Source organism: Tiliqua scincoides, chromosome 2 (assembly GCF_035046505.1).
Source record: "Tiliqua scincoides isolate rTilSci1 chromosome 2, rTilSci1.hap2, whole genome shotgun sequence".
Lineage (NCBI taxonomy): Eukaryota > Metazoa > Chordata > Lepidosauria > Squamata > Scincidae > Tiliqua > Tiliqua scincoides.
In genome coordinates, this window is record NC_089822.1 from 40,880,987 (window position 1) to 40,905,574 (window position 24,588).

At 41.6% G+C, this 24,588-nt stretch overlaps 1 protein-coding gene across 7 annotated transcripts in view; it reads right to left on the reverse strand.

Moving 5' to 3' along the window:
• Window positions 1-22,430, reverse strand: part of ARB2A (ARB2 cotranscriptional regulator A) — a 286,644-nt gene extending 264,214 nt beyond the window's left edge. Inside the window, exons 1-4 of one of the 7 annotated variants that reach the window (XM_066614983.1) lie at window positions 22,380-22,430; window positions 14,184-14,369; window positions 11,151-11,252; window positions 6,841-6,941 (exon numbers count right to left, since the gene is read on the reverse strand). In XM_066614983.1, the coding sequence (XP_066471080.1) occupies window positions 6,841-6,941; window positions 11,151-11,252; window positions 14,184-14,289 (309 nt within the window). In that variant the 5' untranslated portion in view covers window positions 14,290-14,369; window positions 22,380-22,430. Of the gene's footprint in view, window positions 1-6,840; window positions 6,942-11,150; window positions 11,253-14,098; window positions 14,370-22,054; window positions 22,202-22,247; window positions 22,305-22,379 lie in introns of those variants that run through there. The other 6 variants (XM_066614985.1, XM_066614980.1, XM_066614986.1 and 3 more) reach the window with 6 other exon arrangements.
• Between the last annotated feature and the right edge of the window lie 2,158 nt (window positions 22,431-24,588).

Below are 24,588 nucleotides of genomic sequence, written 5' to 3' on the forward strand. Positions count from 1 at the left end.
CGCCAGAAACTCAAAGGGGAGGCGCGGGATGTCTTCTCGCAGCGATACAGTCACACCCCTGGGCAGAATACGAGCCCGTCTTCTGCGCTTTTTTTTAAAGCAGAAGAAATGGGAGTTACTCAGCTGCGAGAGTGGCTGCTGCCGCCCCGCCCTCTTCTCCCTCCACTCCAAGGCTGCCACCTTCTGTGTTCGCTGCATGTTGTTTCCAAAGCTCTTCGACTCCAACCCCCATCTGGCAAGTACCGAGCACACTCAGCTTGCAGTCCTTAACCCTCGCTGATCCTTGTCTGGTTGGTTCCTAGTTCCCAGCCTGGGATCGCTTCTCATCAAAGTGAAATCTCTCTTTGCAACCCCCTCCCTCTTCCACTCCCCCCTTTTGATCTCCAAACCATCCCGCTTTCCTCCCCTTCCCCAAATAAAACGCTTCCTAATTTGCCAGTCATCAGGGGTCTTAAAGTTGTTTCCATGCAGTTGGCAAAGGGGGGGGGGGAGAGAATCACACTTTACTTGGCCAGGAGCAGAAAAAGGGTACTGTTTTTAAAGTGATTTATTAATCTTGTTGTTTGACTGAAGAGGAGAGGCTGTATTTTTAAAGTGATGAATCTTGCTATTTGAAGGGAATGCTTATCAGCTATTGATGAAGTGATTGCCAGCCCAATCCTATCCACACTTTCCTGGGAGTAAGCCCCATTGACTCTAATGGGACTTACTTCTGAGTAGACATGCATAGGCTTGAGCTGTGCATCTCCTAGTATAGGAGACAAATCAGCTTCCTAACCAAACCCTTATCAGATGTATTGATGAAAATACATCAATTTTCATGGTCTATTTTTGTTTTCCCCACCAGCTGCTGGAAAAATTTAATTTCACTAAATTAATAAAGGGTTCAATCCAATCCAAGGAGAATGGGAGAAGTGACTAGTTGGATTGGGGTCCACAGGGGTGTGAGTGTGTGTGTAATGTTGGTCAGACTGGTTGTTCACAAAGTTCATTTGATGAAACAATTCTATCAGTATGCCTACAAAGTTTTAAAAAATGAGTCCTCCTGGACCAGACAAAATCCACCTACTCCAGCATCCTGTCTCCAACAGTGATCAGAAGCTGATCATTTCTAAAGCATGTATATTGCTATGTATTAATAATATATTTTTAAGATCTGCATTTAATTAATGATATGATTAATATAATTAATATTAATATAGTTAATATATATTTAATATTATATTATTATATTATATTATATGCCCAGGTCAAGATTACAGTCATTCTCTTCCATCAGATGCAAATCCAGAGGTAACACGGAGGGTGCCTAAATTTTTAGCCGCTGCAGTTAGCATCAGGAGGAAGAGAGTGGATTGTGGCCTTCCAGGTTGCTCATAGAGAAGTATTTATATTCTGAATAAGTTTTTAATTCAATATGGACTAGAAGACTTTCAGAAGTACCTTCCTCAGTTATTGTACTCCGTTTAATCCACAATAACTAGACCAAATTTAGTCTTATCTAGACTTAGGTCTATTAATTGTTAGTATTTTATGTTGTTATGTTAGGATGCTGTGATGAGTTGTATGTATGTTCAGTTGTATACTATGATGTATTGTTATTTTTTGCTGGTCGGTGACCGTAATAAAACTGAACTGAACATTAGAGTCTGAAAACTAAAAATAAAAAGTTTTGAAAATCCTATAGCTTATTTTATGCCTGAAAAAATTTAATGACAAACAAGAGGCACAATCTTGCTCCAAAGTAAAGTTCAGTACTTACATCTCAGAGACCTACTGTAAACAACAGACTTGGTTAAAGTGTTTCCAGTCTTTAGAAAGCAAACTATTATACATCTTGAATATAACTGTGTCCATTCTCCTGAAAGAGACACTACACCTGTGCTTTCTTGGTGCCTTTCCCTAAAATGAAAATATAAATACCTCTCATTTTTCACCAATTAATGCTGTTTAAAAATCCTTCAGGTGAAATAACTTCCACTCCCCTTCCTTTGTCCCTCTAAGTCAATGTCTGTCAAACCACTGCCCACAGGCCAGATCTGGCATGATGCTGAGTCTCTCCTTATTGTGACCAGAGCTTACCATTCCACTGTGCTGCTCAGAAGAAGCTACTCCATCTTCATTGTGCGACCATCTGGGCAGTCATGTCTGCCTCGAAATTGGGGAGTGAAACCTGCTGGGACAGTGGGCTATGGATGCAACTACCCAGATGGTCACATGACAAAGACAGAGAGGTTTTTTTCTGAGCCACATGGTGGAACAGTAAGAGCTCGTTCAAACAGGGACTGTTTTAGCGCAACACATTGGTCAAGCGTTTGGCAACCGCTGCTCTAAATATTAGCAACTACTGAGTATTGCTTGACTTAGGGTGCAATCCTAACCCCTTATGTCAGTGCTTTCCAGCACTGACATAAGGGCAATGCAGCTCTGAGGTAAGGGAACAAACATTCCCTTACTTTTAGGAAGACTCTGTGAGTGACACCCAACTGCAGGATGCAGCCCATGCCCCACTGGCACTGCTATGCCAGTGCTAGAAAGCACTGACATAAGGGGTTAGGTTGCACCCTTAATTACTAGCCTTTTGTGAATAAAACAATGAAATCCTAGAACATTCTATTAATATTCTAATGCCAACAACTAACTCCCTTTCATCCATATTTACAGTCTTCATATTGATGGCTAAATAAGGGACAAATTGTCCACTATAGATATGAAGTCTTACTGGCCTACTGAATCACTCTGTAGCTAACAGTGCTGAACTTGGTGATTTCCCTTAAGTGACCTGCTAAAACAAATTACAAAGAACCTGGATTCCAGTATAGCAAATCTTTAAGCAAATGCACAGGCAAGGAGAAGTGAACTGGAATAACAAACTTTAGAACTAGTGGCCAGCTACCAGAAGTCAAAACAGTATGGAAGAAAGTTTTAAAATATTGCAGTGTACTAGGTAATGTGTTTATGTGAGTGCAACTCTCCTTCTGTTTGTGGATGGTGCTTTTGCCAATGGGCTCTGCTGCGTCAAAGCTTTTGATGATATCCACAGTGATAATTTAATATACACATACATAACTTTAATTGTACTAGAGCAGGGGTGCCCAAACCCCGGCCCTGGGGCCGCATGCGGCCCTCAAGGCCTCTCAATGCGGCCCTCAGGGAGCCCCCAGTCTCCAATGAGCCTCTGGCCCTCCAGAGGTTTGTTGGAGCCCGCACTGGCCTGACGCAACTGCTCTCAGCGTGAGGGCAACTGTTTGACCTCTCGCGTGAGCTGTGGGATGAGGGCTTCCTCCACTGCTTGCTGTTTCACGTCTGTGATGCAGTAGCGGCAGTAAAGAAAAGGCCAGCCTTGCTTTGTGCAAGACCTTTTATAGGCCTTGAGCTATTGCAAGACCTTCATTCATTCATATAAGTTCCACCTCTAGTATATTAATTTATGTAAACTTATGTAAATTTATTCAAATTTTAAATGTAAATTAATTCTTTTTTCCCCGGCCCCCGACACAGTGTCAGAGAGATGATGTGGCCCTCCTGCCAAAAACTTTGGACACCCCTGTACTAGAGTATAGAAACTAATGAATTGTGCCACAGGTTCCACAGAAAAAGAATCTGAAGGAAGTAAGAGAAGGCATTATGCAGAGGTTCTGAGACTGCGTCACAGACAGAAGGGGAAACAAGAGAAAGGACAGTCATTTCAGAGAGAACTGCAATCCTATACACACTTACCTGAGAGTAAGTCGCATTAAAATAAATGGGAATTACTTCTAAGTAAATATGCACAGGATTCATTCTTTCAGTCCACAAACATGCATCACAAGAAACCTTCAGAGAGCTGAGATTGGTAGAGCAAAGGTCAACTGCCAAAATGTAATGGAATACAAATGTACAATGATAGACAGACGCAAGTTGGGGGGACAGGAACAGAGACTGTAAGGTCCATGACATTGCATTGGATCTGTGAGTGGACAGGAAGCCAGTGTGGCAATTTATAAGGGACACAACATGAACAGAGGGATAAGAGAGGTGAGCCATTTTGGCCACAGAATGCTAAATAGAGATGATGGGGCCAAAAGAAGACCTGAGAAGAGAAAGATGCAGTAGTCAAGGTGACAGATGAAAAGAATGTGAACTAGAGTTTCCACTGAGGGGGTAGAAAGGAAGTGTCATATTTTTATAATGTAAAGGGAGAAGCAACATGATTTGGTGACAGACCAGATTCAGGTTATAAAGAAGACACAGGAGTCAAAGATAAAACCAAGTTAAAGAAAAAACCAAGGCTTTGAGCATGTTCAGCAGGGTGGATGCTGGCACTGTCAATGAAGAAGAGACTATAAGCAAGGGAGGGCTTAAGAGGAAAGATAAGAAATTCTGTCTTGGACATACAGAGATAATGATGAAACATGCAAGCAGAAATGTCAGTCAGAATATGGGATTGGATGGAGGGAGCTAATTCTGAAGCAGACAAGTAGAGCTGAGTGTCATAAGCATATAGGTGGTACAGAAAGCCATGAGATTTGAGATCACCCACCGATAGCATGTAGAAAGAATAGTAGGGGGCGCAGAATAGATCTCAGCCCATATAGAGGGAAACAGAGGAAGAATCTCCTCCATGGAAAACCTTGAAGTAATGATTAGACAGGCAGGAAGAGAACCATCTGAGGCAGAATCAGAGACCAACCATAAAAGAAATCAAGTCAGAGAGAAAGAACAACTGTATCAAATGTAACAAAGAGGCTAAGGGGGACTGCACTGACACTATTCACTTTGGCAGTAAGAGATTATTGCTCATTTTTGTGAGGGCAGTTTCAGTGGAGTGTAGGGGCCAGAAGCCAGACTGAAGGAGATCCAGAGTACAACTGTAGAAGAGAAAGGTGAGGCAGCATGAGTCAATAGCACCCTTCAGGGATTTGGAAGCAAAGGGAAGAAGGCAGAAAGAGGATGGGTCAAGGGATGGTTCTTTGGGGGGGAACAGGCAAGACATGTTTAAATGCAGTAGGAAAGGAGCCCACTGGCTGATAATGAGGGCATGATGTGGACAGAAGAGACAATGACAAGGGAGATGGTAAATAGAAAACATAAGGGAAAGGGATTCAGAAATGAAAGGGACTGATGAGGATAGCAGGGTACTCAGCTCAGTGTGAGGCAAGGAAAGAGGAGAGCATTCAGGAAAATAGAAGAATCAGAAGAGAGTGTGTAAAAAAGGAAGAGACATTCAAGCAGATGTTTCATGCAACATACTAATATTACAGCTTCCAATTTTTCACCAATAATTATACACAGATGTTCATTCTCTCTGCAAAGCTAGCCTACGTATATGTATATTGATCTTCAAAGATACCATTCTGATCTTCTTACATTTAAGCAGATATTAAGAGGACTTACGATTCAACCACCTTAGCAAATGACCACCACATTTCTCTATACTTAAGGTGTTGCTTTTTACCTTTAAAAAAGCTAAATGGACCACCTTATCCTGTATGTATTCCCCTCCCAATACTCCATGCAACACACAAGGTTATACTTCACATCTGGCCCTCCATTCCAACACCAATTGAAGTACTGCAGGTGACTCCAAGGAGCAGAGATTTTTCAGCTGTAACATGAATCCTGCAGAATGTTCTTCTCAGAAGGCCTGCCAGGTATCAACACAGAAAGTTTTCACACACTTGGCGAAACCCTAACATTTCAAAGAGGGTTTTGGAATTAGCTTGCTGCAGGTTCTTGTTGGTCCCTCTCGTTACTGTGATGGGGTTATACACCTCTTTGATATTCATTTGATTGCTGCATTCATTGCTTTGGTGCAACTATGCTGCTATTGTTTGATACTTGTCACTGTGTTTATTGCTATTGCTTTCACAGTCTGATGGTTACATCTCATGAACAGTTTAAAAATCAGATTCATAAATTTATGTGCACAAAAACAATCACAAATCTGACTGAAACCTAGTATTCCAAATTTCTCATACCTTCACATTTTGAATATGTGCTGTCTTCAGATATTCTAAAATTCTATACAGAGTTAGCACACTGCTTACAGTACTGCTGAGTAGCTAGAATCTCTAGCTGCTGTGCATTACTTCTCAACCATTGTGCAATGCAGTCAAGCATTTCACTTAGCTTTTTAACAACTGCAGTACATGAATGGCTATCTTCAACTGTTGGGAACTCTTATTCCCAACAATAGTTTTAATGCAAGCTCAAAAAATTAACAAGAAAATAAGTCAGTTATGAGATACAAGAGCTGATTTCTTAGATCAAAACTTGGTAGCACCTAGCTATTCTGGATCTCAAACTATAAGCTTTCTTGCTGCACATGCAAGAAAATGCAAGAAAATCAGATTAATGAAAAGAATTTGCAGCTCAACTGATAGTTAGGGTCGAGATTTCTAAAAATCTCAACTTACCACTGCCAGGAATTGCCCTGCATAACATACTGCTTAAAATAAAATGCTTATTTTGCTATAAAAATCAAAAGTTAATTATGTACAGTTAATTCCCGTAATCTGCTGAGGTTAGGTTCCTGGAAACCCCAGCAGATATCAAATCCGCAGATAGGAAGTCACTGATCCTATGGAATCAGGGGGGTTAGGAGAAGGGGTAACTAACCTGCCAGCAGCAGCCAGTACTTCTGCCATGAGAAGCTCCCTCCTTTCATGAAGGAAGCTCCCAACAGCTGAAGAGCTAGCCAGGATGCTATTCTTACTGTTCAGTTCTTTAATCTCATTAAATTGAACTTTTGATTATTTTTATGTAACTCAATAGAATGTTAACAAGCACTCTTAAGGCACACAAATGTATACTGTGTATACTATACATAGTAATGTAATGTTTATATATAGAACATACCTCTCCAAGGGCTTCATAGCGTTTTTGGTTCCATCTATGCAAATCCTCACGGTAGTTAAAAACAAAAGGTTCCCCTGTTTTTATATGCCTTAACTGTCCCTCTAAAAAAGAAACAACAACTTTAGATTTAAAATTCATTTAAGAACTTAAGAAGAGACAAGGGTTCACTACTGTAAAAGTCTTTCATCCACACAAAGCAATCCCACTTCTAAATAAATGTATTCAAAAAAATTAGACCACAGTCTAGCCATACATTTGACGAAAACTCCAGTGAAGAAAATTTGTAAGAAAAAGTTTCAACTTTTCAAGTAGCAATTGTTCAGCAGTGTTCTTAAGTTCCTAAAATGTGAATTTCATATAAGAACCATGATAATAAACAGTATTATCCTGATTCTAAAACTCAATTCCAAATACCATATCAGTTTGAAAGCTATGGATTTTATACAGTTAGCTTCCTGATGCGAGCTTGTATGCAAGTACCTCTTCCACAAATAAAAGGCACTTCTGTTTGCACAAGGAAAAGGAAAATTTTTACTGATCTCTCCTCAATTCCATATATCTCTGTGCTCCACACAATCTTATTCTAGGAAAAGGATCCCCTGGAATAGAATTTCAGCAGCTCAAGAGCTGCTTTGCCAAAAAGACAGTAGAAAAGTTTAATTTGGCAAACTTCCTTTTGCACTTGCACTTTATTACATAACCAACAGTTTATTTAGAAATGTGCATCTTGGTTTTGATCCCTGAAAAGGGTTCCCAAGCAAGTCGATACAACCAAATCAGACAGTTATAGGCACAGGTTGTTTTTCTACATCTGAACTGAGAAAATGTAAGTGTGCAAGCACACAATAGTTTGCCAAAAACTGTGCACTGCATTTAAACTGAGAAATTCAGGCCAAACCTGCAAAGTCTCACGCATTAGGACCACTGAAATGCTATATTACCTCATCTTTCTGTAAGTCGTAACTACTTTACTTGCATTTCAGTTCTCCTTATGGCTAAAGTACAGTGGTTCATCTATTTACCGAGGAGACAGATCAAAACAGAAGCTTGATATATAACAAAATCAACTGATGGTCCTAAGAAATACAGAAGCAACAGACGGAAGATTACTAACTGAAATTATACCAAGTTTAGCTGCACACGTTTGAGCCCAAAAAGAAAATTAATTTTGTTTGCCAAAATGAAGTTACAAATTTGGTGAATAATTAAAAATACCTGAATGTAAAAGTGAGGGTTTTAAGTGAGTGGACATTGTTTGCAGTCAAAAAGATACCTCTTTTTTGCCAAAGCAATGATTTTATACATGAACATTCTTTTTGTAATAATATCATTTCTTTGGAAAAGTCCTGGAACCTCAAAATAAAAATGAAAAATTGGCACCTGTAGTATCTCTTTCTGTTTAATGAAAAGTACAAACTTCTTTCGACCTGCCAATACCTTGGTTTCAGTTTGCTTTCCCCAATTACTAACCTCTAGGACTTCATATCCAATATCCCTTTCTTCATGGCACAATCATACTCTATGCTTCTTTCAGGGCATCTAATTCTTAATATTCAATGCTCAGTTGCTATGCTCATTTTTAATGTTGGCAATTGGTGAAGTTCCTCTCCTCCTAAGGAGTTCCTCTCCCCCATAGACTATCGTTTAGTAAGAACTGTAGATTTTCAAGTTCTTTTACGCTTCAGGGAAAACCGAAGTGTTAAAATATCATTACTGCTTTGTTAATCAGAATAAAAGGCACATTTTTCCTCCAAATACAGAAACATGAAGTGATGATGCACATGTTAAAAATTCCAGCCAAACATGCCGCTATGATGACACTATAAGTTCAAAAATGTATTAACTACTGCCCTAACAATGCAACTCAGATTTGTGAATGTTGGATCTCTCAGTAACACTTCAATACCATTCATCCATATTCAGATTTCAGCCCACCTTCTTTCAGTAATCTGATGTGCACCATTAAATGTGCAGTCTAGAAAAGAGACAGTAGAGATTGTACTGCTCTAAAAATCAGCTAAAGAGTTGAACCTCTCCTTTCAAAGAGTTTCACTTTCATGACATTTTTAGTTTCTAAGTACCTGCCTATGAAAGCCATCAGGGTATTAAAAAGCTAAGTGTTGCATAAATGACTACATTTAAAGAAAAGCTTTTTCCTCATAAAACTGGAAAGTGTGACACGGCATTTGAAAAGTTTTTTTTTATTCAGAGCACAAGAACAACTTTGTGTAGGAAATATAAACCACTCAGATTATTTTAAGGAACAGAATAAAAGAATTAATTTCACTGCCATTTTCTACCTTCATTCTTGGCAGCACCCTATCTCTGGAATCCACTGATCCCAGATATACGATATAGATTCTCCCATGCTTTAAGAACCGCCTTAAGGCATATTTTAACTCAAAGATATTCCCTAATCTGCTGCAATTTTTAATAACTTTGAATTTTCGTCTATAAGATTTGGGGCAGGGACTTGTTGCATATGAATAAAATTATCAGAAATCTTTCATTAGACACTTAAGCAATATTATTATTGTCAAAAAATTTCGCAGAGGTTTTGCTGCTATATGAGACTACTTAGATGATTGATAGCAATGATTATGATAGGTTTCACTTTCAATACAGTATCTACAAAGAAGGCTGAAATTCTTTCAGATTTCTACCTGGCAATCATTATTGCAATCTATTTTCAAAGATATAAAGACACCTGCTCTTTCAAACACTGCCTATGAAAACAAGAGAACTTGTTCAAGTCCATCATACCCAGTTTTAAAAAGGAGCAGGTCTCTGTGTGCATATTATATCTGTACTCTGTCAGTGCATTTCTTTTGTCAGCTAGCCACAATTCAAAATACCAGCACTGAGACTATATTGATAGTAATCTGCTTGGGAAGCCCTCATACATTTAGATATAATGAGAAACTATGGTTTCCACTATGAGATTGAGCCTCAGAGAGAGCAACATGGGTTCATGTGCACCTCCTTTTCTGAACACAAGAGGAAGTAACAGCTTTCATTTTAACAAACTGCAGTTCTCCATTCTGCATGAAGGTGTGGAAACTGTTAGCTAATTCTGGAACAAATCAAGATATCAAAACAACTTCTCTGCACTGTACACTCCCAGAAATAAGAAATATGGTAAATCTGGAAGTAGAGATAAGCTAACACTGACATATATAGTAAAAGTAGTTTAAAAAATATATAATAGATGGAAACATAGAGATGATTTTTTTTCTGGCATTGTAAATACATTCTAAACTATCAAACAAGTGCATTGTGAACATTAGAGTACTTTGCATGCATGCTGATGAGGAGGAGGGACAAAAGTGAGAGAATATTGCATTTTTCAGAAATTCAGCAGACCATCATGTGTTTATGAAAATAAAATAATGAACTGTGTGGGGTGAAGTGATCCTTGGTAAATGAATCCATAACCAAAATCATTATTGTACCTAATTCCACATGGAAGATAAAATTTTGAAATTTAAATTCCTAAAATCTGGAAATGTTCTAAATGTTTGGCCATCAATTAATGCTGCACTTCTACTAACTTGGGCACACAACATAACATTTTTTTAACAAGCTCCTGAGCTAAAAACAAGTCTTGTATGCTTGTTGTAGAGTGTATCTCATTCTATGGTAAAAAGAATTAGCACACATTTTGCAGAAAAACAAAATTTTTGAGGGGAGGAGGTAGTCTCCAGGAAGTTCTCATATGCCATATTTCATTGATTTTGCATAAGGGGCCCATGAATGAATTCAACAGTCCCAGTTTTAACTTGCATTTTCTAATTAAGTTAAGGAGTTTTAAAAAAGCTCTACAGAACATTTCCTTAAGAATCCATTAATGTCATTGTAAGAACCTTTTGGACTAGCACAGAAACTACACAGCTATTTCAGGCTGGAGGCTGCTAAGTATAAGTGAATCAGGGCCTTTTCAATCAGCTTAGACACAGAACTCCAAAGATCCTGAATATATTACATGGATAAAAGAACCACCAAAGTTTAATACACCTGGCACAGTGTTGGCAAAATTAGAATAAGATTTCTCATTGATGCAGCACTAGTTTTGTGAATTCAGCTTCATATTTCTTAAAATGAACTTGTAACAGGCAACACAGAGAGAAGACAAGCTGCAACAATATGAATATGGGTATTTGTACGTGGAAGATGAAAACAGGATCTACTAAACTATTCAAGACTGTTACATTTTTAAAACTGTGCAAAGGGAGAACATTTGACAAGCTAAGAAACAAAGTTGTAAAAAAATAAATCTACACTGATTTCTTTCTACAACATATACGACTTACTTTCATTAAAAGCATATTCAAATCCTTCCAGAGTATCAGGAAATTCAAGGGGAGGCTCATCTTTTTTCATCAGTTCATCCAAGTCTATTCTAGACAACAAATCTGGAAGGGGGATAGGCAAGGGAGAAGATTACCATCTTTCCATGGACCTCAAAAACACAATCATTACTCCTTAAAAAGCTACAAATTCTAAATTGTATTGGAATAAGAATGTTGACTTTAGAATTCTGGATTGCTTTGACCAACACATTCTGTTAGATACTAGATTGCTCCCAGCATGCTCTGCATTTTCAGCTTCATTTAAACAGCGCATGGAGAAGGAATGAGATTGTGGCAGTCTGATCCTCAGAGAACAGCAATCTGACTCCCTCACCCTGCTCCTTCTCCAGTGGACCTTTAAACAACACACTGTATTGTTTAAAAAGCCTGGTGGAGGAAAAAGCAAAGTGAGAAGACAAAGGATCAGATTTCTGCACACCAGGAACTGGAATTCATTGATCCTGCTCATTTACCTCTCCTTCCTCCATGACTCTTAAAGAGATGGAGCACATGCTAGGATCGCTCCCAGTGTGTTCCACATTTCCTGTTTAAAGAGCCTGTATGGAGAAAAGAGCAAGATTGTTCCTTTCTCCATAAAGAATTTTTAAAAAGTGAAGGAAACTAGGAATGTGCTGAGAACAATCCCAGCACATTCTACATTTCATGTTTTGATTAAAGAGCCACACAGGAAGGAACCAGGTAAGGGATGCACAAGCTGAGGCTATGTTGTTGGGCTGACTCAGGAAAGTTGCCAGGGAGATTTAGGGGCAGCTGCTAATGCTATAGCAAGATTGACATCTTATTTCCACTTGCTGTTTTGCTTTAGATTTTTCTACTGGGAGTGCGTAAGATTGTTAGCATTTTATGCTGGCATAGCAACTACTAAAGTAGCAGGAACACAGGACCAGTGTGCTTCTAATTTAAGACTTCAAGACCACGGGGGAGGGAGGAAATACTTTTATCTCCCCCTTCTTTCACACAGAACTCTCATACTATTGTTTCCCTACCATCTGCCATAAGAAGAGAGAAGATAGAATATTACCAATTACCAATAGAATATTAAGGAAAAATATCAAGTTATTGAAATCACTATAATGTCCTAGCAGGTACAGATTCATTTTATTCAACACAGAATGCTTTTTTGTAGTACGTAGCAAATAGATTGTTGTTTCAGAGACCACGCCTTGGATCCAAAGATCCTCATACATGAGAAGAATAATCAGCTTTCCACCCCCCTCACCCTAGAAACTAGTTTGAGAGGACTGCATACTGGGAAAGGAATGGGGGGAATCCACTAAGCCCTGTGAGTAGAAGCGTTTTCTGTTCATGCAGTGGAATCTTTTTGCACAGGTCAACCTTCTTGAGATTGAAGTCTAAATGTTGTCTTTCCATTTACCTACATAATGACTTTATAAATTAAGTTAAACAGCACAACCAAGTTAAACCTGCTGAAGGAGAAAACCTACACAGATTTGCAGAACTTCTAATGATATTCAAAAACAAAATGGTAAGTATGTATAAAAAGCTATGAAAACTCTATATGTTCATAAACTTTTAGAGTTGAAACAGCACACACTCCAGTGATATGACACATAATTCTGCTTTTTCTGTTTATCTGCAGTCATACCTTTATTTTAAAGTGTACTTAGATTAATTTCTGAATAATAAAATAATGCAAGCAGTTGCAATGGGATTTTATCTCCCCTACCAAAGAGATTGCTTCAATTCTACAGGTATACAATCATTTCACCAGTTCCCACGTGGAATTATTCTGATCTAAGATACACCAGCCTTGATAACTGCTAACTAGAAGTAAATCACAGTTCATTAGGCTTCAATAAAAAATACAGTGGATCATCCATAAGGAATTTAAATTCTTCCTATTGTTTTGTTTTGATGAACATATCAGGATATGACCATTGAACAATTCACTTGAATCAAAGCACTTTAAGCAGCAAAAACATACACTTAAGCATAATAGTCTTGTTGAATTCTAGAAAAAAATGTTTTCTAGCTTTGCAGAGACAAGCATACTATATACACTTAACTAAGGTTATAGATATATTGCGTGAAATATTCCCACAATCTTTGCCAAGATAAAAAAAACATACGTAATCACAATTATGCAAATTAAGAATTCAAGTATACTGTATGATTCAATCAGACATTTCTCTAGTCACCTGTGGCGAGTAAGAAAATAGTTCCAGGTAACCAGGCAGAGCCTTACAAATTGCTGTGTGCAAACCTTCAGTCTCAGTTGGGTTTGGAGGGGGATGGGCTACACAAAGACATTTATGGGAATAGCTGTTCCACCTCCCATAGAGAGGAAACCTGACTGCTGCCACATAAACACTGCACAGAGCAACCAAGTTTAGCTATCATGAATCCATATTTAGTCGAATGAAACAAGGTAAAATATATCATTGAAGATATTTGCATAAATTCAAAAATCAGTATGATTTCATTAGAAATTACTTTTACAACATCAAATCCTTATCTGATTGCTTATTTAATACCCCAGACAAATGCCCAGATGCAATGCTATTGTTGCTAACACTACTACCTATGAATCTAAAAGACCTGCAGCAATGTGAATTGGTGACACTAAAGTTTTAATACACTGCTTTTTTGAAGAATTCAATCTGAAACAGAAAATATTTCAGAAGAGATTTGTTTTCTCTCTCTTCCAAAATGTCCAGTTTTTCTCCTTTCAGGACTCAAAAGAAAGTTCTTGATTTTTCTCCAACTCCAAACTGTCGCAGTGCTATGCCAGGAAACAGCATTCCCACTGTGTGCACTAAGCTTTCCTTTTTTTTCATAGAATAGAATAAATAGCTCTGGATTATGGACAGGAGTAAGAAACTTTTAGCAGCCAAGAATGTGGGTTGCACCCATTTGCACTTGCTCACCTGTTTTACTAACCACAAAATTATAGTTCATCAGAACACAGTCTACGAAGTGCCTATGGAGGAGAAGTTCCAAATTATTTTGTACCCTTTAATGCTGTCGTCTTCTCTTTTTCATCTGGGCCTCCTTGTTGGAGCTGTGCCATGCTTATCCAAATTCTCAGCCAGAGTAAAGTAATAGATGAAACATGCATCAATCTTGAGGGGACAAACTGAAAAAGCCAAGAAAGTTGGGAATTTGTATACTGCGTTTGGTTTCACTTCCCACAGTTTCCTGAAAATACAAACAATTGTTGTACAAAGTCAGAGGTTTTAGTTACTGTCTGAAAAAAGGTTACAGTACTGTTTTCAACTTGAGAAAGACCAACAGGGCCACCTCTGTATAAGAGCAGAATGTGCCTGAGCTCTGGGACCTCTACCTTATGTTCAAGACCCCAGTCTTCCTAGTAGTGATGAGTGAACTGTTGCCTCTGCTCATGCAAGAAGTCCAAGGAACTATCCTAGCCCTAGGCCTGCACAATTCTACTTCTCAATTCACAGTTTTTCCTAGCTGTTATCCACTCCGGATTCACACCACATTATTTTTCCTGCTCTCATTCTCCACCCCATTCATTGGCTCTCATTCTTGTCACTAAAACAGACAAGATCCATTACAAATTTCCATCTACATCTCCCCTAAGCCACATCTTACCCTTATCCTTTACTCTCTCCTCTTTTCCTTTGCCTCTAGTAGTTTTTTCTCTCTCCAGAGATGGAGACTCATGACTTGTGGACTCAACCTGAGTTGCCAAAATGCTTGTTTTTCGCGACTCGTGGCAACTTGAGTCACGTGTCAAAAACTTGGGACTGGGGGTTTTACCCTAAAAATGAAAAGATTTGAATACAGTCAAGACTTGCTTTTGTGTGTGCTTGTGACACCGTTTGGTGTGTGCTTGCTTGCTTGCTTTTTTTCTGACACTTCTGCAACTTTACTTGTTTCTCGAAAAGACTCGGACTTGAGTCAAAATGACTCAAAAAATGGCACTGGACAAGTTGCAATGGTCGCCCGTTATGACTCGTGTCAAATGAGGGCAGAGACTCAGAACAACTCCAAACTCGGCGCTGCGATTCTGGCACATCCCTGTTTCTATCTATCTCTAGTCCCATAATCTCTTTGTTAACTAGTACTCCATCTGCACTGAAGTGCTCCAGCCATGTGCCTTTTTTTTGCACCAAGGGTCAATGCTAGGAAATCATGGAACCCAAGTTAGATTCAAAAGGATATTTTTTTCCTTTTCCTTTTGTCCCATCCCCACCATCTGAGAAGCCTTACAGAAATTTCCGACACAGACTGTGCTTGCCCATTAACCTTGTGTGACCTGCAGGGCATGGCACAAACATTCAGAAATCCTGCCACTAAAGAAAAACACAATCCTTTAGGCCAACATATAAACAACATACTTCTCTGAGATCCTTCACGAACCTTACACAAGAATCATCCCTTCCCCATCTTAAACTTCAGAAAAGATGCAAGTAATCAAGCCCTTTGCAATAGGTTTGAGCCAATCAATGAACTAAACCTTAGGACATGTATATAGGTATCTGTGAAAACAAAGAAAGTAAGGTATGAATCCCTATCAGCTCAGAGCATCATTCACCTTTTGGGTAAAAGCCCTATAAGAAACCTGACCAAAGAATTCCAAATTTTTCTTCCTTGCTCCCTTAGTTAAATGTCCCTTAACTTCCAAAGTCTTCCTTCTCTGAAGAGCCAGTAACATTCTCACTATGCTGCATTATTGCACTTCCACTCTACCTGCTTCCATGAAGATCACTGTGCCATCCAGCAAGGCTTTAGAAAGGTAAACTAACTGTTGTACACCCCAGTTATTATTTCCTCTTCTGCTGTTTCTTTCCTACTTATTTTTCTCTCTGTTGTGATCAAGCAAGTTGCACACTTGACCAATTTCAGTGACAGCATCTCTCACTCCACCCTCACTACTTGCGCTATCAGTTTATGTCTGACTCTGTTTAGGCAACCATCAACAGGTCTTCTCAGGGTATTCCTTCAGAAACAGCACATCTGGTTTCACGTGGTCACACTTTTGATCCCTACTGCTTGTTATATTTATATTAACAAGCAACACTCAAGGTGCATCTTGTAAGCTACACAGGTTTTCATGTATGTTTTCTGGGAAGATACATTACCAGTTTTGGCAATAAAGCTCTCTCTCCTACAACACTAAGCACAGACCACCTATGAATAAGCTCATATGGTTTGGCAACACAGAATATGCTTTGGATCACTGAAACTAGGTACACTGGCTCTGAAAAAGTACTCTGAGTTGACGGTGATCAGTTCTGATCACGAGATGCTTTTCCTCAGTCTTTCCAAATGATCTGGCCAAATGATCTCAGCATTATAGACACCAACTTCATGGAAAGGGCAACACAATGTGCCACACTATAAGTAGCAGAACCAAGTCTAACAGAGTAAGCTGATCTCCGTACCACTACAACTAGCTTGTAACCCAAAACTGAGGCCAGTCTGAGCTCCAATACTAAAAAAAAACTTCACATTTATAAAATAGGGAAGATCTAAAACATGAACAGTTATACACAAAACAATTATTTTTTATCATAAGTTCCCTATAAAGTCTACCCAGGTCATCTGCTAAAACTTTGGGATAAAGGCCTAACATCATGAACCCCAAGCAGCATCCCTCAAGCAAGGTCTACATTAACACAACCCAAATGTGCATGATGAGGTTCATCTAGACAAAGTAAAGGTTCTGCCAATATAAAAGCCAACAGACCTATATTAAGGATCTGGTTTGTTTGTTTATTTAATTCCTATACCGCTTTACTAAATTCCCAAAGCAGTGTACAGGCAAACATAAACACATACAGATAAAACATCGGAATAAAATATTAAAACAGAAACCATAAAAACCATTAAAACCATTTAAAAATAACAATAAAAAAGCAGATTAAAATGTCAAATAGTGTACAGCAGCATAAAAGTTAATAAGGGGTCCCTCAGGAGTGGCTCCGTCCCCAAAGGCCAGGCAAAACAGAAAGGTCTTCAAAGCCTGCTAGAAACCATATACTGAAGAGGATGCCCTTGGATCTTTTGGCAAGTGGTTCCAGAGGAGTGGTGCCACAACCAAGAAGGCCCTATACCTAGCTGCCATTCCCCCGGCTTCTGATGGCGGAGGAATCCTAAGGGCTTTCTCTGATGGTCACGGGAACATATGCAAGAATATATGGGGGATGGTCCTTGAGGTATCCTGGGCCTATGCCATACAGAGTTTTAAAGGTCATCACCAACACCTTGAATTGGGCTTGGAAAGAAATGGGCAGCCAGTATAGCCACCGGAGCAATGCCATAGTGGATTCCACACACCAAGCCCATTACCAACCGAGCTGCCAGATTCTGCACCAACTGCAACTTCCAAACCGTTTTCAGTAGTAGTCCCAAGTGCATTACAGTAGTCTATCTGAGATGTCACTAGGGCATGGATTGCCAGTTCCAGCTAACACAGGTATGGTTGCAGCTGGCGCACCAGCCAAAGCTGGGCAAAGCTCCCTGGGCCACAAATGCCATCTGAGCATCCAGGGACAGCTGTGGGCAGGAGGTCTGGTCTAGAAGGTAGAGCCTCCGTTAGCCTGAAGATAACATCTGAAGGTCGCCAGTTTGAGGCCACCAGCAGCTCCATGAATGGCAAGACCTTTAAGCAGCTGCTGAGCTGAGTTATTCCACCTGCTCTTTGGTGTGAGCGAAGAAGCATCTTGGCTGCCCTTCAAGTGAGAGATGAAGGAGCTGCTTGTCAGCCAGCATGGGAAGCAACTGGGGGTCAGACCGTGAAAGATCCATCTGAAATGTTGTGCGGTTCTTGAAAGATAGAACTTTTCTGTTATTGTAAAAATCCCCTCGGAGGTTTAGAGATAGCCTGCCTATGTGAACCACCTTGAATAAAGTCAAAGGAGTAATCCGATGACCAGAAAATCATAAATACCATTAATTATTATTATTATTATTATTATTATTATTAGTGTGTCCAGGAGGACTCCCTGCTCTTTCAGGAGTTTATGTCAAATAAACATGAAATTCAGTGCCATCATCTCTTTGTCTCTTTGGTTCCCAACTTCCATTCTCCTTCCCATCCATTCACAGTTACTCCTTCTCAAGGCTAGTTGAGATTAACCCATAGCTTTCCCCTATTCTCACCACCATCCTCCCACTGCGCCTCAGTTTTCTGCCTACTCCTCTTCCTCCACCCCTACTAATTCCTAGGTCTGTTAGTCCTTACCAGCTCTTTCCCCCTATGCCTCTTCCTGCCTAACTTCTTAGCATTTATATGACCCCGGATTTCACATATACACATCGTTCTTGAATCAATTCACAGCCTTTCCCAAGGGCCTTTGATATTTCAGTCTAATTGTTCAGAATCTACACTACTTATTTCAGAATCTACACTATTTTGATACATATTCTGACACACTTTGTGACTCCATACAACAGCCCAATGACTGGGAGTGAGGAGGCTCATAGGCAGCAGGTAGTAGTTTTTTAAAAGATACAAGTTCAGCCTATTTATACACGGATTTTTTATACAGGGATTTGACTCAACATGAATGGCTCCTGCAAATGAGAAGGAATATGCTGATCCCTGGAGAAGGGGAAAAATGCATCCCTTTAAAATCAGTTTAAAAAACTGAATAGTCCTTTAACAATAGCCTCCTTATTGGGGGGGGGGGCAGCAGGTTGACAATCCATCAATCCTTTTCTCTCCAGCAGTCCCCTCCCTTCCCCCTGAGCACATGAAAGAAAAGTGATCGCTTTGCATTGGTGGAGGGGCTAAGTGAAATGCTTGGAGGAGGACTTGTCTTCTTAATGACTCTTATCTTAGAGTCAAAAGGTCAGCAAGGCTGTTTTTAAATCACTGGAGCAAAGAAACTTTGTTTTTTAAATTGATTTGCTATAGTGCGTTTTTTGCTATCCACATGAGTGCTTGGAATGGAACCCACTCGAATTAGTCTCAACCTTATATAAAGATAACACCTTCTAGCACGTGCTGCACTCAATCAGTGCTGCTTACAAATAAAAGCATTTTCTCTATATATCAACATTTGCCTGTCCATGTCTGTAAGCCACAAGCTTCTGTAGCAAGTTCCTACAACTGCCATACATGACCTCACAACCCTGACTTCCACTGATCTTCGCAGCAGAGCTCTGTCACTCTCTGGTCAGACTCCTGCTTCAATCTCTCTCAGAAAGCTGCTTTTCACTATTTCTACATTTCGGCCTACAACTCCTATTCCTGTAGCCATCAGTAAAGCTATGTGCTATATCCTATCTTTTTAAGAAGAGTAGACTGTGAGAATCACACCAGCACTGCAGCTGTTACGTCTTCAGCAATTTCACATACCACACCCAAAAGATGGGGGCCAATTCAGACCCACATTTGACTAGAGATCTTCCAGGAAACTCTCTCTAACACACATCAAGGAGAGAAAGATATCTGAAAACTTGGTTACTTTAAAAATGTGAATCCTAATTCTAGACAAATAAGAAAGTCTTTGTAATTGTTTGTGTTTTGCCACGTCATTCAAACATGAGTGTCACTACTTTCAGTAGAAAGAATGGAAAAACAGTAAATGTTTCTTTTACCCTTGCATACACATGTACACAGATACTTAAGTCCATTTTTTTACAAATATGGTGTTGAAGACAAAGAAAAATGACAGCAGTTCTGCACTTATAATCTATTCCACAGAAGCCTACTGTACCGAAGAAAAACTACAAGTATGAGAACAACAGAACTTGAAAAATATATTCCTTATGGAAATAAACTATATTATAGTAAGTAAAAACTAATACTCAAAATGTCTTCACAGTTGATGAACACACTACCCATGAACTTATTTTCATCAAGCTGCAGTACTAGAACTACAACATAGGATTAGAATGACAGTAGCATGTGATGTGGCCCATTGTTATTATCATTGGAAATTAAGAGAAAACTAAATTATACTTTTTAAGACTTGGAACAAATGCTGGCAATTATTACTCTGAAAGGAGTGTCCCAAGTTCATTATTACAGGTTCATGACAGTAATGAAAGATGATATTTATTTTTAGGTGAGATAAAAATATTTATTTAGTTGGGGGAGGGAATGAAGAAATTGCCATTGTTAGCACCACAGAGAAAGGGCAGAAAGCAGACTGGCACGCTGACACTTGTTTCTCAAAGGAGACAGGACAAGGTTTATTGCTATTCTATTCTCAGATGAGACATCAGCTAGCAACCCACAGAGGGCATGTATGTAGAAATGGCCAAATTCAGTGGGTGAAGAGGGAAGATTTTAATCCTTAGGAATGCTGTTACAGAGATTTTTCTCACTCAGTCGCATATGCAATAGTTTGCAACTTAATTTTCCTATGTAAAAAAATAAAACCTGCTTATGCAAACTAAGCACAATCTTCCTACCTTAGGGCCCAATCCTATCCAACTGTCTAGCACTGGTGCAGCCCCAATGCAGCCCCAGGGTAAGGGAACAAATGTTCCAATACCATGTGGAGGCCTCTGTGACTGCCTCCCTACCACAGGATGCCATGCACATCCTATTAGCACAGCTGCATTGGCACTAGAAAATTGGATAGGATTTGGCCCTTAGACATTTACCAAAAAATTTGGAAAAAGTAGGACAGCATTTCCTTGCATATCCTGCTGACCCAGAGCACAGAACTATTCAGAATTACCATATCTGAACTAAGCATCAACCTAAAAACTTAATACCAACTTTTAACAATGTCTCTATACCTATGTTTCTTTGGCAGAAACTTCAGCTTACACAAACTGTAACCCTCTGATGTTTCTTTCCTCATTTGTCCATTTATGTGTGCAGGTGGAAAGAAATAAACAAAGCTACTTCCTGTTGCCACCTGTCCTGAAAACTGAGGCCAGAACGGAAGCAACCCAGGACAGCCCAGCGTTAGCCAAATTCTCAGTGCAAAAGGAACTACCACTAGGCAAACACTGGGAGTGAGGCTCAGGGCCCATCCTATCCAATTTTCCAGCGCCGATGCAGCCATGCCTATGGGATGTGCAGTGGTGGGGAAGTCCTGGAGGCCTCCTCAAGGTAAGGGAACATTTGTTTCCTTAACCCGCCCAGCCCACAGATGCACACCTTTGATCCCTGTTGCATACACACAACATCCGGCAGAAATGGCTTTTAACTAGGGACTACGTTGCAGTTGCATCGGTGCCGGAAAGCTGGACAGGACTGGGCCCTCAGTCACTCACTGGTAACCAGGTAAGCGTCCCAACTCTGCTGTGCAGAGAGACCCCAAGGATGTTGTTTTTCCACATGCTTCAGGGACTCCACTGAGCAGTGAACATGAGAGCCTGCCAAATAGGGGGAAGAGAGTGGGAAAGGGGTTGTCACAGGGCCAGGCACCTCTCCTCTCACCACTCTGGTTGGGGTTAGTTCCACATATGTTTGAGACAGGGATGTGTAGTGGGTGGGGAGGCAGGTGAGGCAGAGCCTCCCCACCTGCTGCAGGGACGTGTGGTAGGTGGGGAGGCAGGGGAGGCACACCGGGGTCCTTTGAAAAGCGTGCTTTTCGAAGGACTCAGGCGGGGAGGCTCTGCCTCACCTGCCACCACACAACCCTGAGGCAGGTGGGGAGACTCTGCCTCAACTGCCTCCACACGACCCTGCAGCAGGTGGGGAGGCTCTGCCTCCCCACCCACCGCCCGGCCCAGGCTGACACCATCCCAAAGGCAGCGGGAGGACTGGCTGGAGAGGCAGAGCCTTGGGGGTCCGTGCAGCCCTGCGGGCAGAGCGGCGCTTTCACTGGCCAGCCGGCTCAGCCAAGCACTGGGAGCGAGAGCAGCCAGGCTCCTCCGAGCGGGCACGAGGTGCTGCCTCCGCCGCCGCTCGAGGGTCAGCGCGCGCGACACACACGCCCTCCCACCTCACTGGACGCGAGGCCGCCCAGGGGACACCACAGGGCTCTCCTCAGCCGCCCTCAAGTCATCGCGCGCGTACCCGCGCTCTCTCTCTCGGGAGCGCGCCTCCGCTCCTGTCATTCTCCTCAGTGGGGTGGGGGGAGTGGGAAGGGGGCGGCCGTTGGCGTACGCCGGGCTCGGCGCAGCGGCTGCACGTACCTGCTGCCGGTGGAGGGGAGGGGAGGGGGCGGGGCAAGTGCTTGTTACCGGGAGACGCACCGCCGCTTTCTTGCCCCCCCGTTTGTGCTATGGGTGGTCCCACCCTCAAGCCCCGCCTTCCTTTGCCTTCACCTCAAGTAGTCTGTCAGTCAGCCGCAGCGAATTTCGAGTTCCACTTCCGGGTCCGGCCTGCTGACGTCACTCAGCGCAGTCGTCACCAAGCAACCGAAGGAAAGGTCTTCGCCCCGCCCCTTCGCGCGCCTCTGAGCCATCGCGGCCTCACTTGACGGAATTGCCCGGCGTCAGCGCGAGGATTCCCCAGCAGCGTGTGACTACGCATGCGCAACGTTTCGGTGCCTGCATGGTAGGAGCGACTGAAGCCGCTTCCGCCCTGTCTCTTTGCCATTAGCCGCTGTTCCTACCCTATGGTTAACCTGTGGAAGAAGGGAGGCAAACACTTTGGCAGGAGGACCCCCCTCCTTGGTAGTGAGCCCAGCTTTGTTCAGTCATAGTTTCTCCCTGGCAAATGTGCACAGCACTTGCAGCATGCTTACTTACAGCCCAGCCCTAGGCATGTCTACTCAGAAGTAAGTCCCATAAGAGTCAATGGGGCTTACTCCCAGGAAAGTATGGATAGGAGTGGGCTGTTAGGAGGAAGCCCCAATGTCAGTAAGGCTGAACTCCTGTAGCATGGGGGTCCCCAAACTTTTTAGCACCGGGACCCAGTTTTTTAACTGGCACTCTGTTGGGACCCACCCAGGTTTATTTGCCAAACTTTTAAGAAAAGGAGATCTAGAAAGAATATTTACACATACTTGCAAACTGCAGGAGCTGAGCTCTTTGTAGGGGAATTACCAGCAGCAGGTAACTGGTTTTTGAATAGCCTCAGGGTTTGAAGCAATTAGTTATTGATCTTCCCATCACCATTTGGGAACCCACCAAAAATCAGGTGGCGACCCACAGTTTGGGAACCCACTGCACATTTTCCTGCATTGGATACAGTGTAGGACTTTCTTCTGCATGGACATGCCTAGCCTTGTGCTGCAAAAGTGTTTACATTAGGTCCCCAACTTACGTACTGTTCTAAAAGTTTGTCCAGAAGCTGGAACATACAGAGGTCGAAATAGCAGGCTCTTTCCAGCCCAGCATTATCACACCTGTGCAAAAGTACTACAAGAGAAGAATGGTGATTGCACAAAAGTGCAGGATCAGCCACCCATAACTCAGGGAGCCAGTGTGTTTCCAATTATGCATTCTAGGATCCAACCTCACTGCTTCATTATTATTCCATGATTTAAGATTGAGCCCTATTGAAACTTGAGGAAACATATAAATAGTGACAAATCAAGAGCAGTATAAGCTTTGGAACTGGCCATGTTCGGTGCCTTCTCAGAACAACTGCTCACTTTTTATTGTTCCTTGTTTTAGTAGACTATTCAGTGGTTCTCAAACTGGTGGGTCGGGACCAACCAGTTCATGTAATGCTTCCCCATCCCTTTAAGGAGCGGAGGAAGGGGAGGGAGGCAGCAACGCAATCCCCAGGACCACATTGCTAAGGGGGCTGAGGGGGGGTGCTTTGCACTTACTTTTTAAATGTAGGGCTGCTGCAGGAGATGCGGGGAGCTCTGATGCGGGGAGCCCTGTGCACTCCCCGGGGCTTGGAATCTGCATTCAAAGCAGGTGCAAAGCACTTCCATTTTGCAGGAGGAGCTTTGCGCCCACTTTGATTGCAGATTCCAAGCCCTGGGGAGCGCTGCGGAGGGCTGCACAGGGCTTCCCACACCTCCTGCAGCCTGCTGCAGCCCTACATTTAAAAAGTAAGTGCAAAGTACCCCCCCCTTCACCCTCCTTAGTGACATGATCCTGGGGATTGCGTTGCTGCCCTAGTCCCTCTCCCACAAGAACTTACTAAGGGAGTAAAGCTCCCTCAAAGTTTGAGAAACCCTGGACTATATCATCTTAATCTGTAGAAGACACAAATATTTTTTCCTCAGGCGGGCAGATGCACCACCCAGCACTGGTGAGGAGAAAACACTGTATAGACTTTATTTTTTTTAAGAGTAAAGAAGGTTACACCATCTCGACTAAGCTTCACAGAATGTGTGGGATGAAGGGAGGGGGAGGGAGGAAGGAAGCCTTACTGTCCTGCACCAGGTTGTGCCTGTTGTTCTGATATCTCGAAAATGGATATTGTTGCTGAGCAGTGTATTCCCATTAGTAGCAACATCACAGGCAGAAGAGTAAACAATTGTGCAGGGCTGTCTGTACCATTCTGCACCTCCTGCCAAGGCAGAAGTGGGCCTCCATCCTTGTAATTATGCAGCATTTTAAGTTACACTGA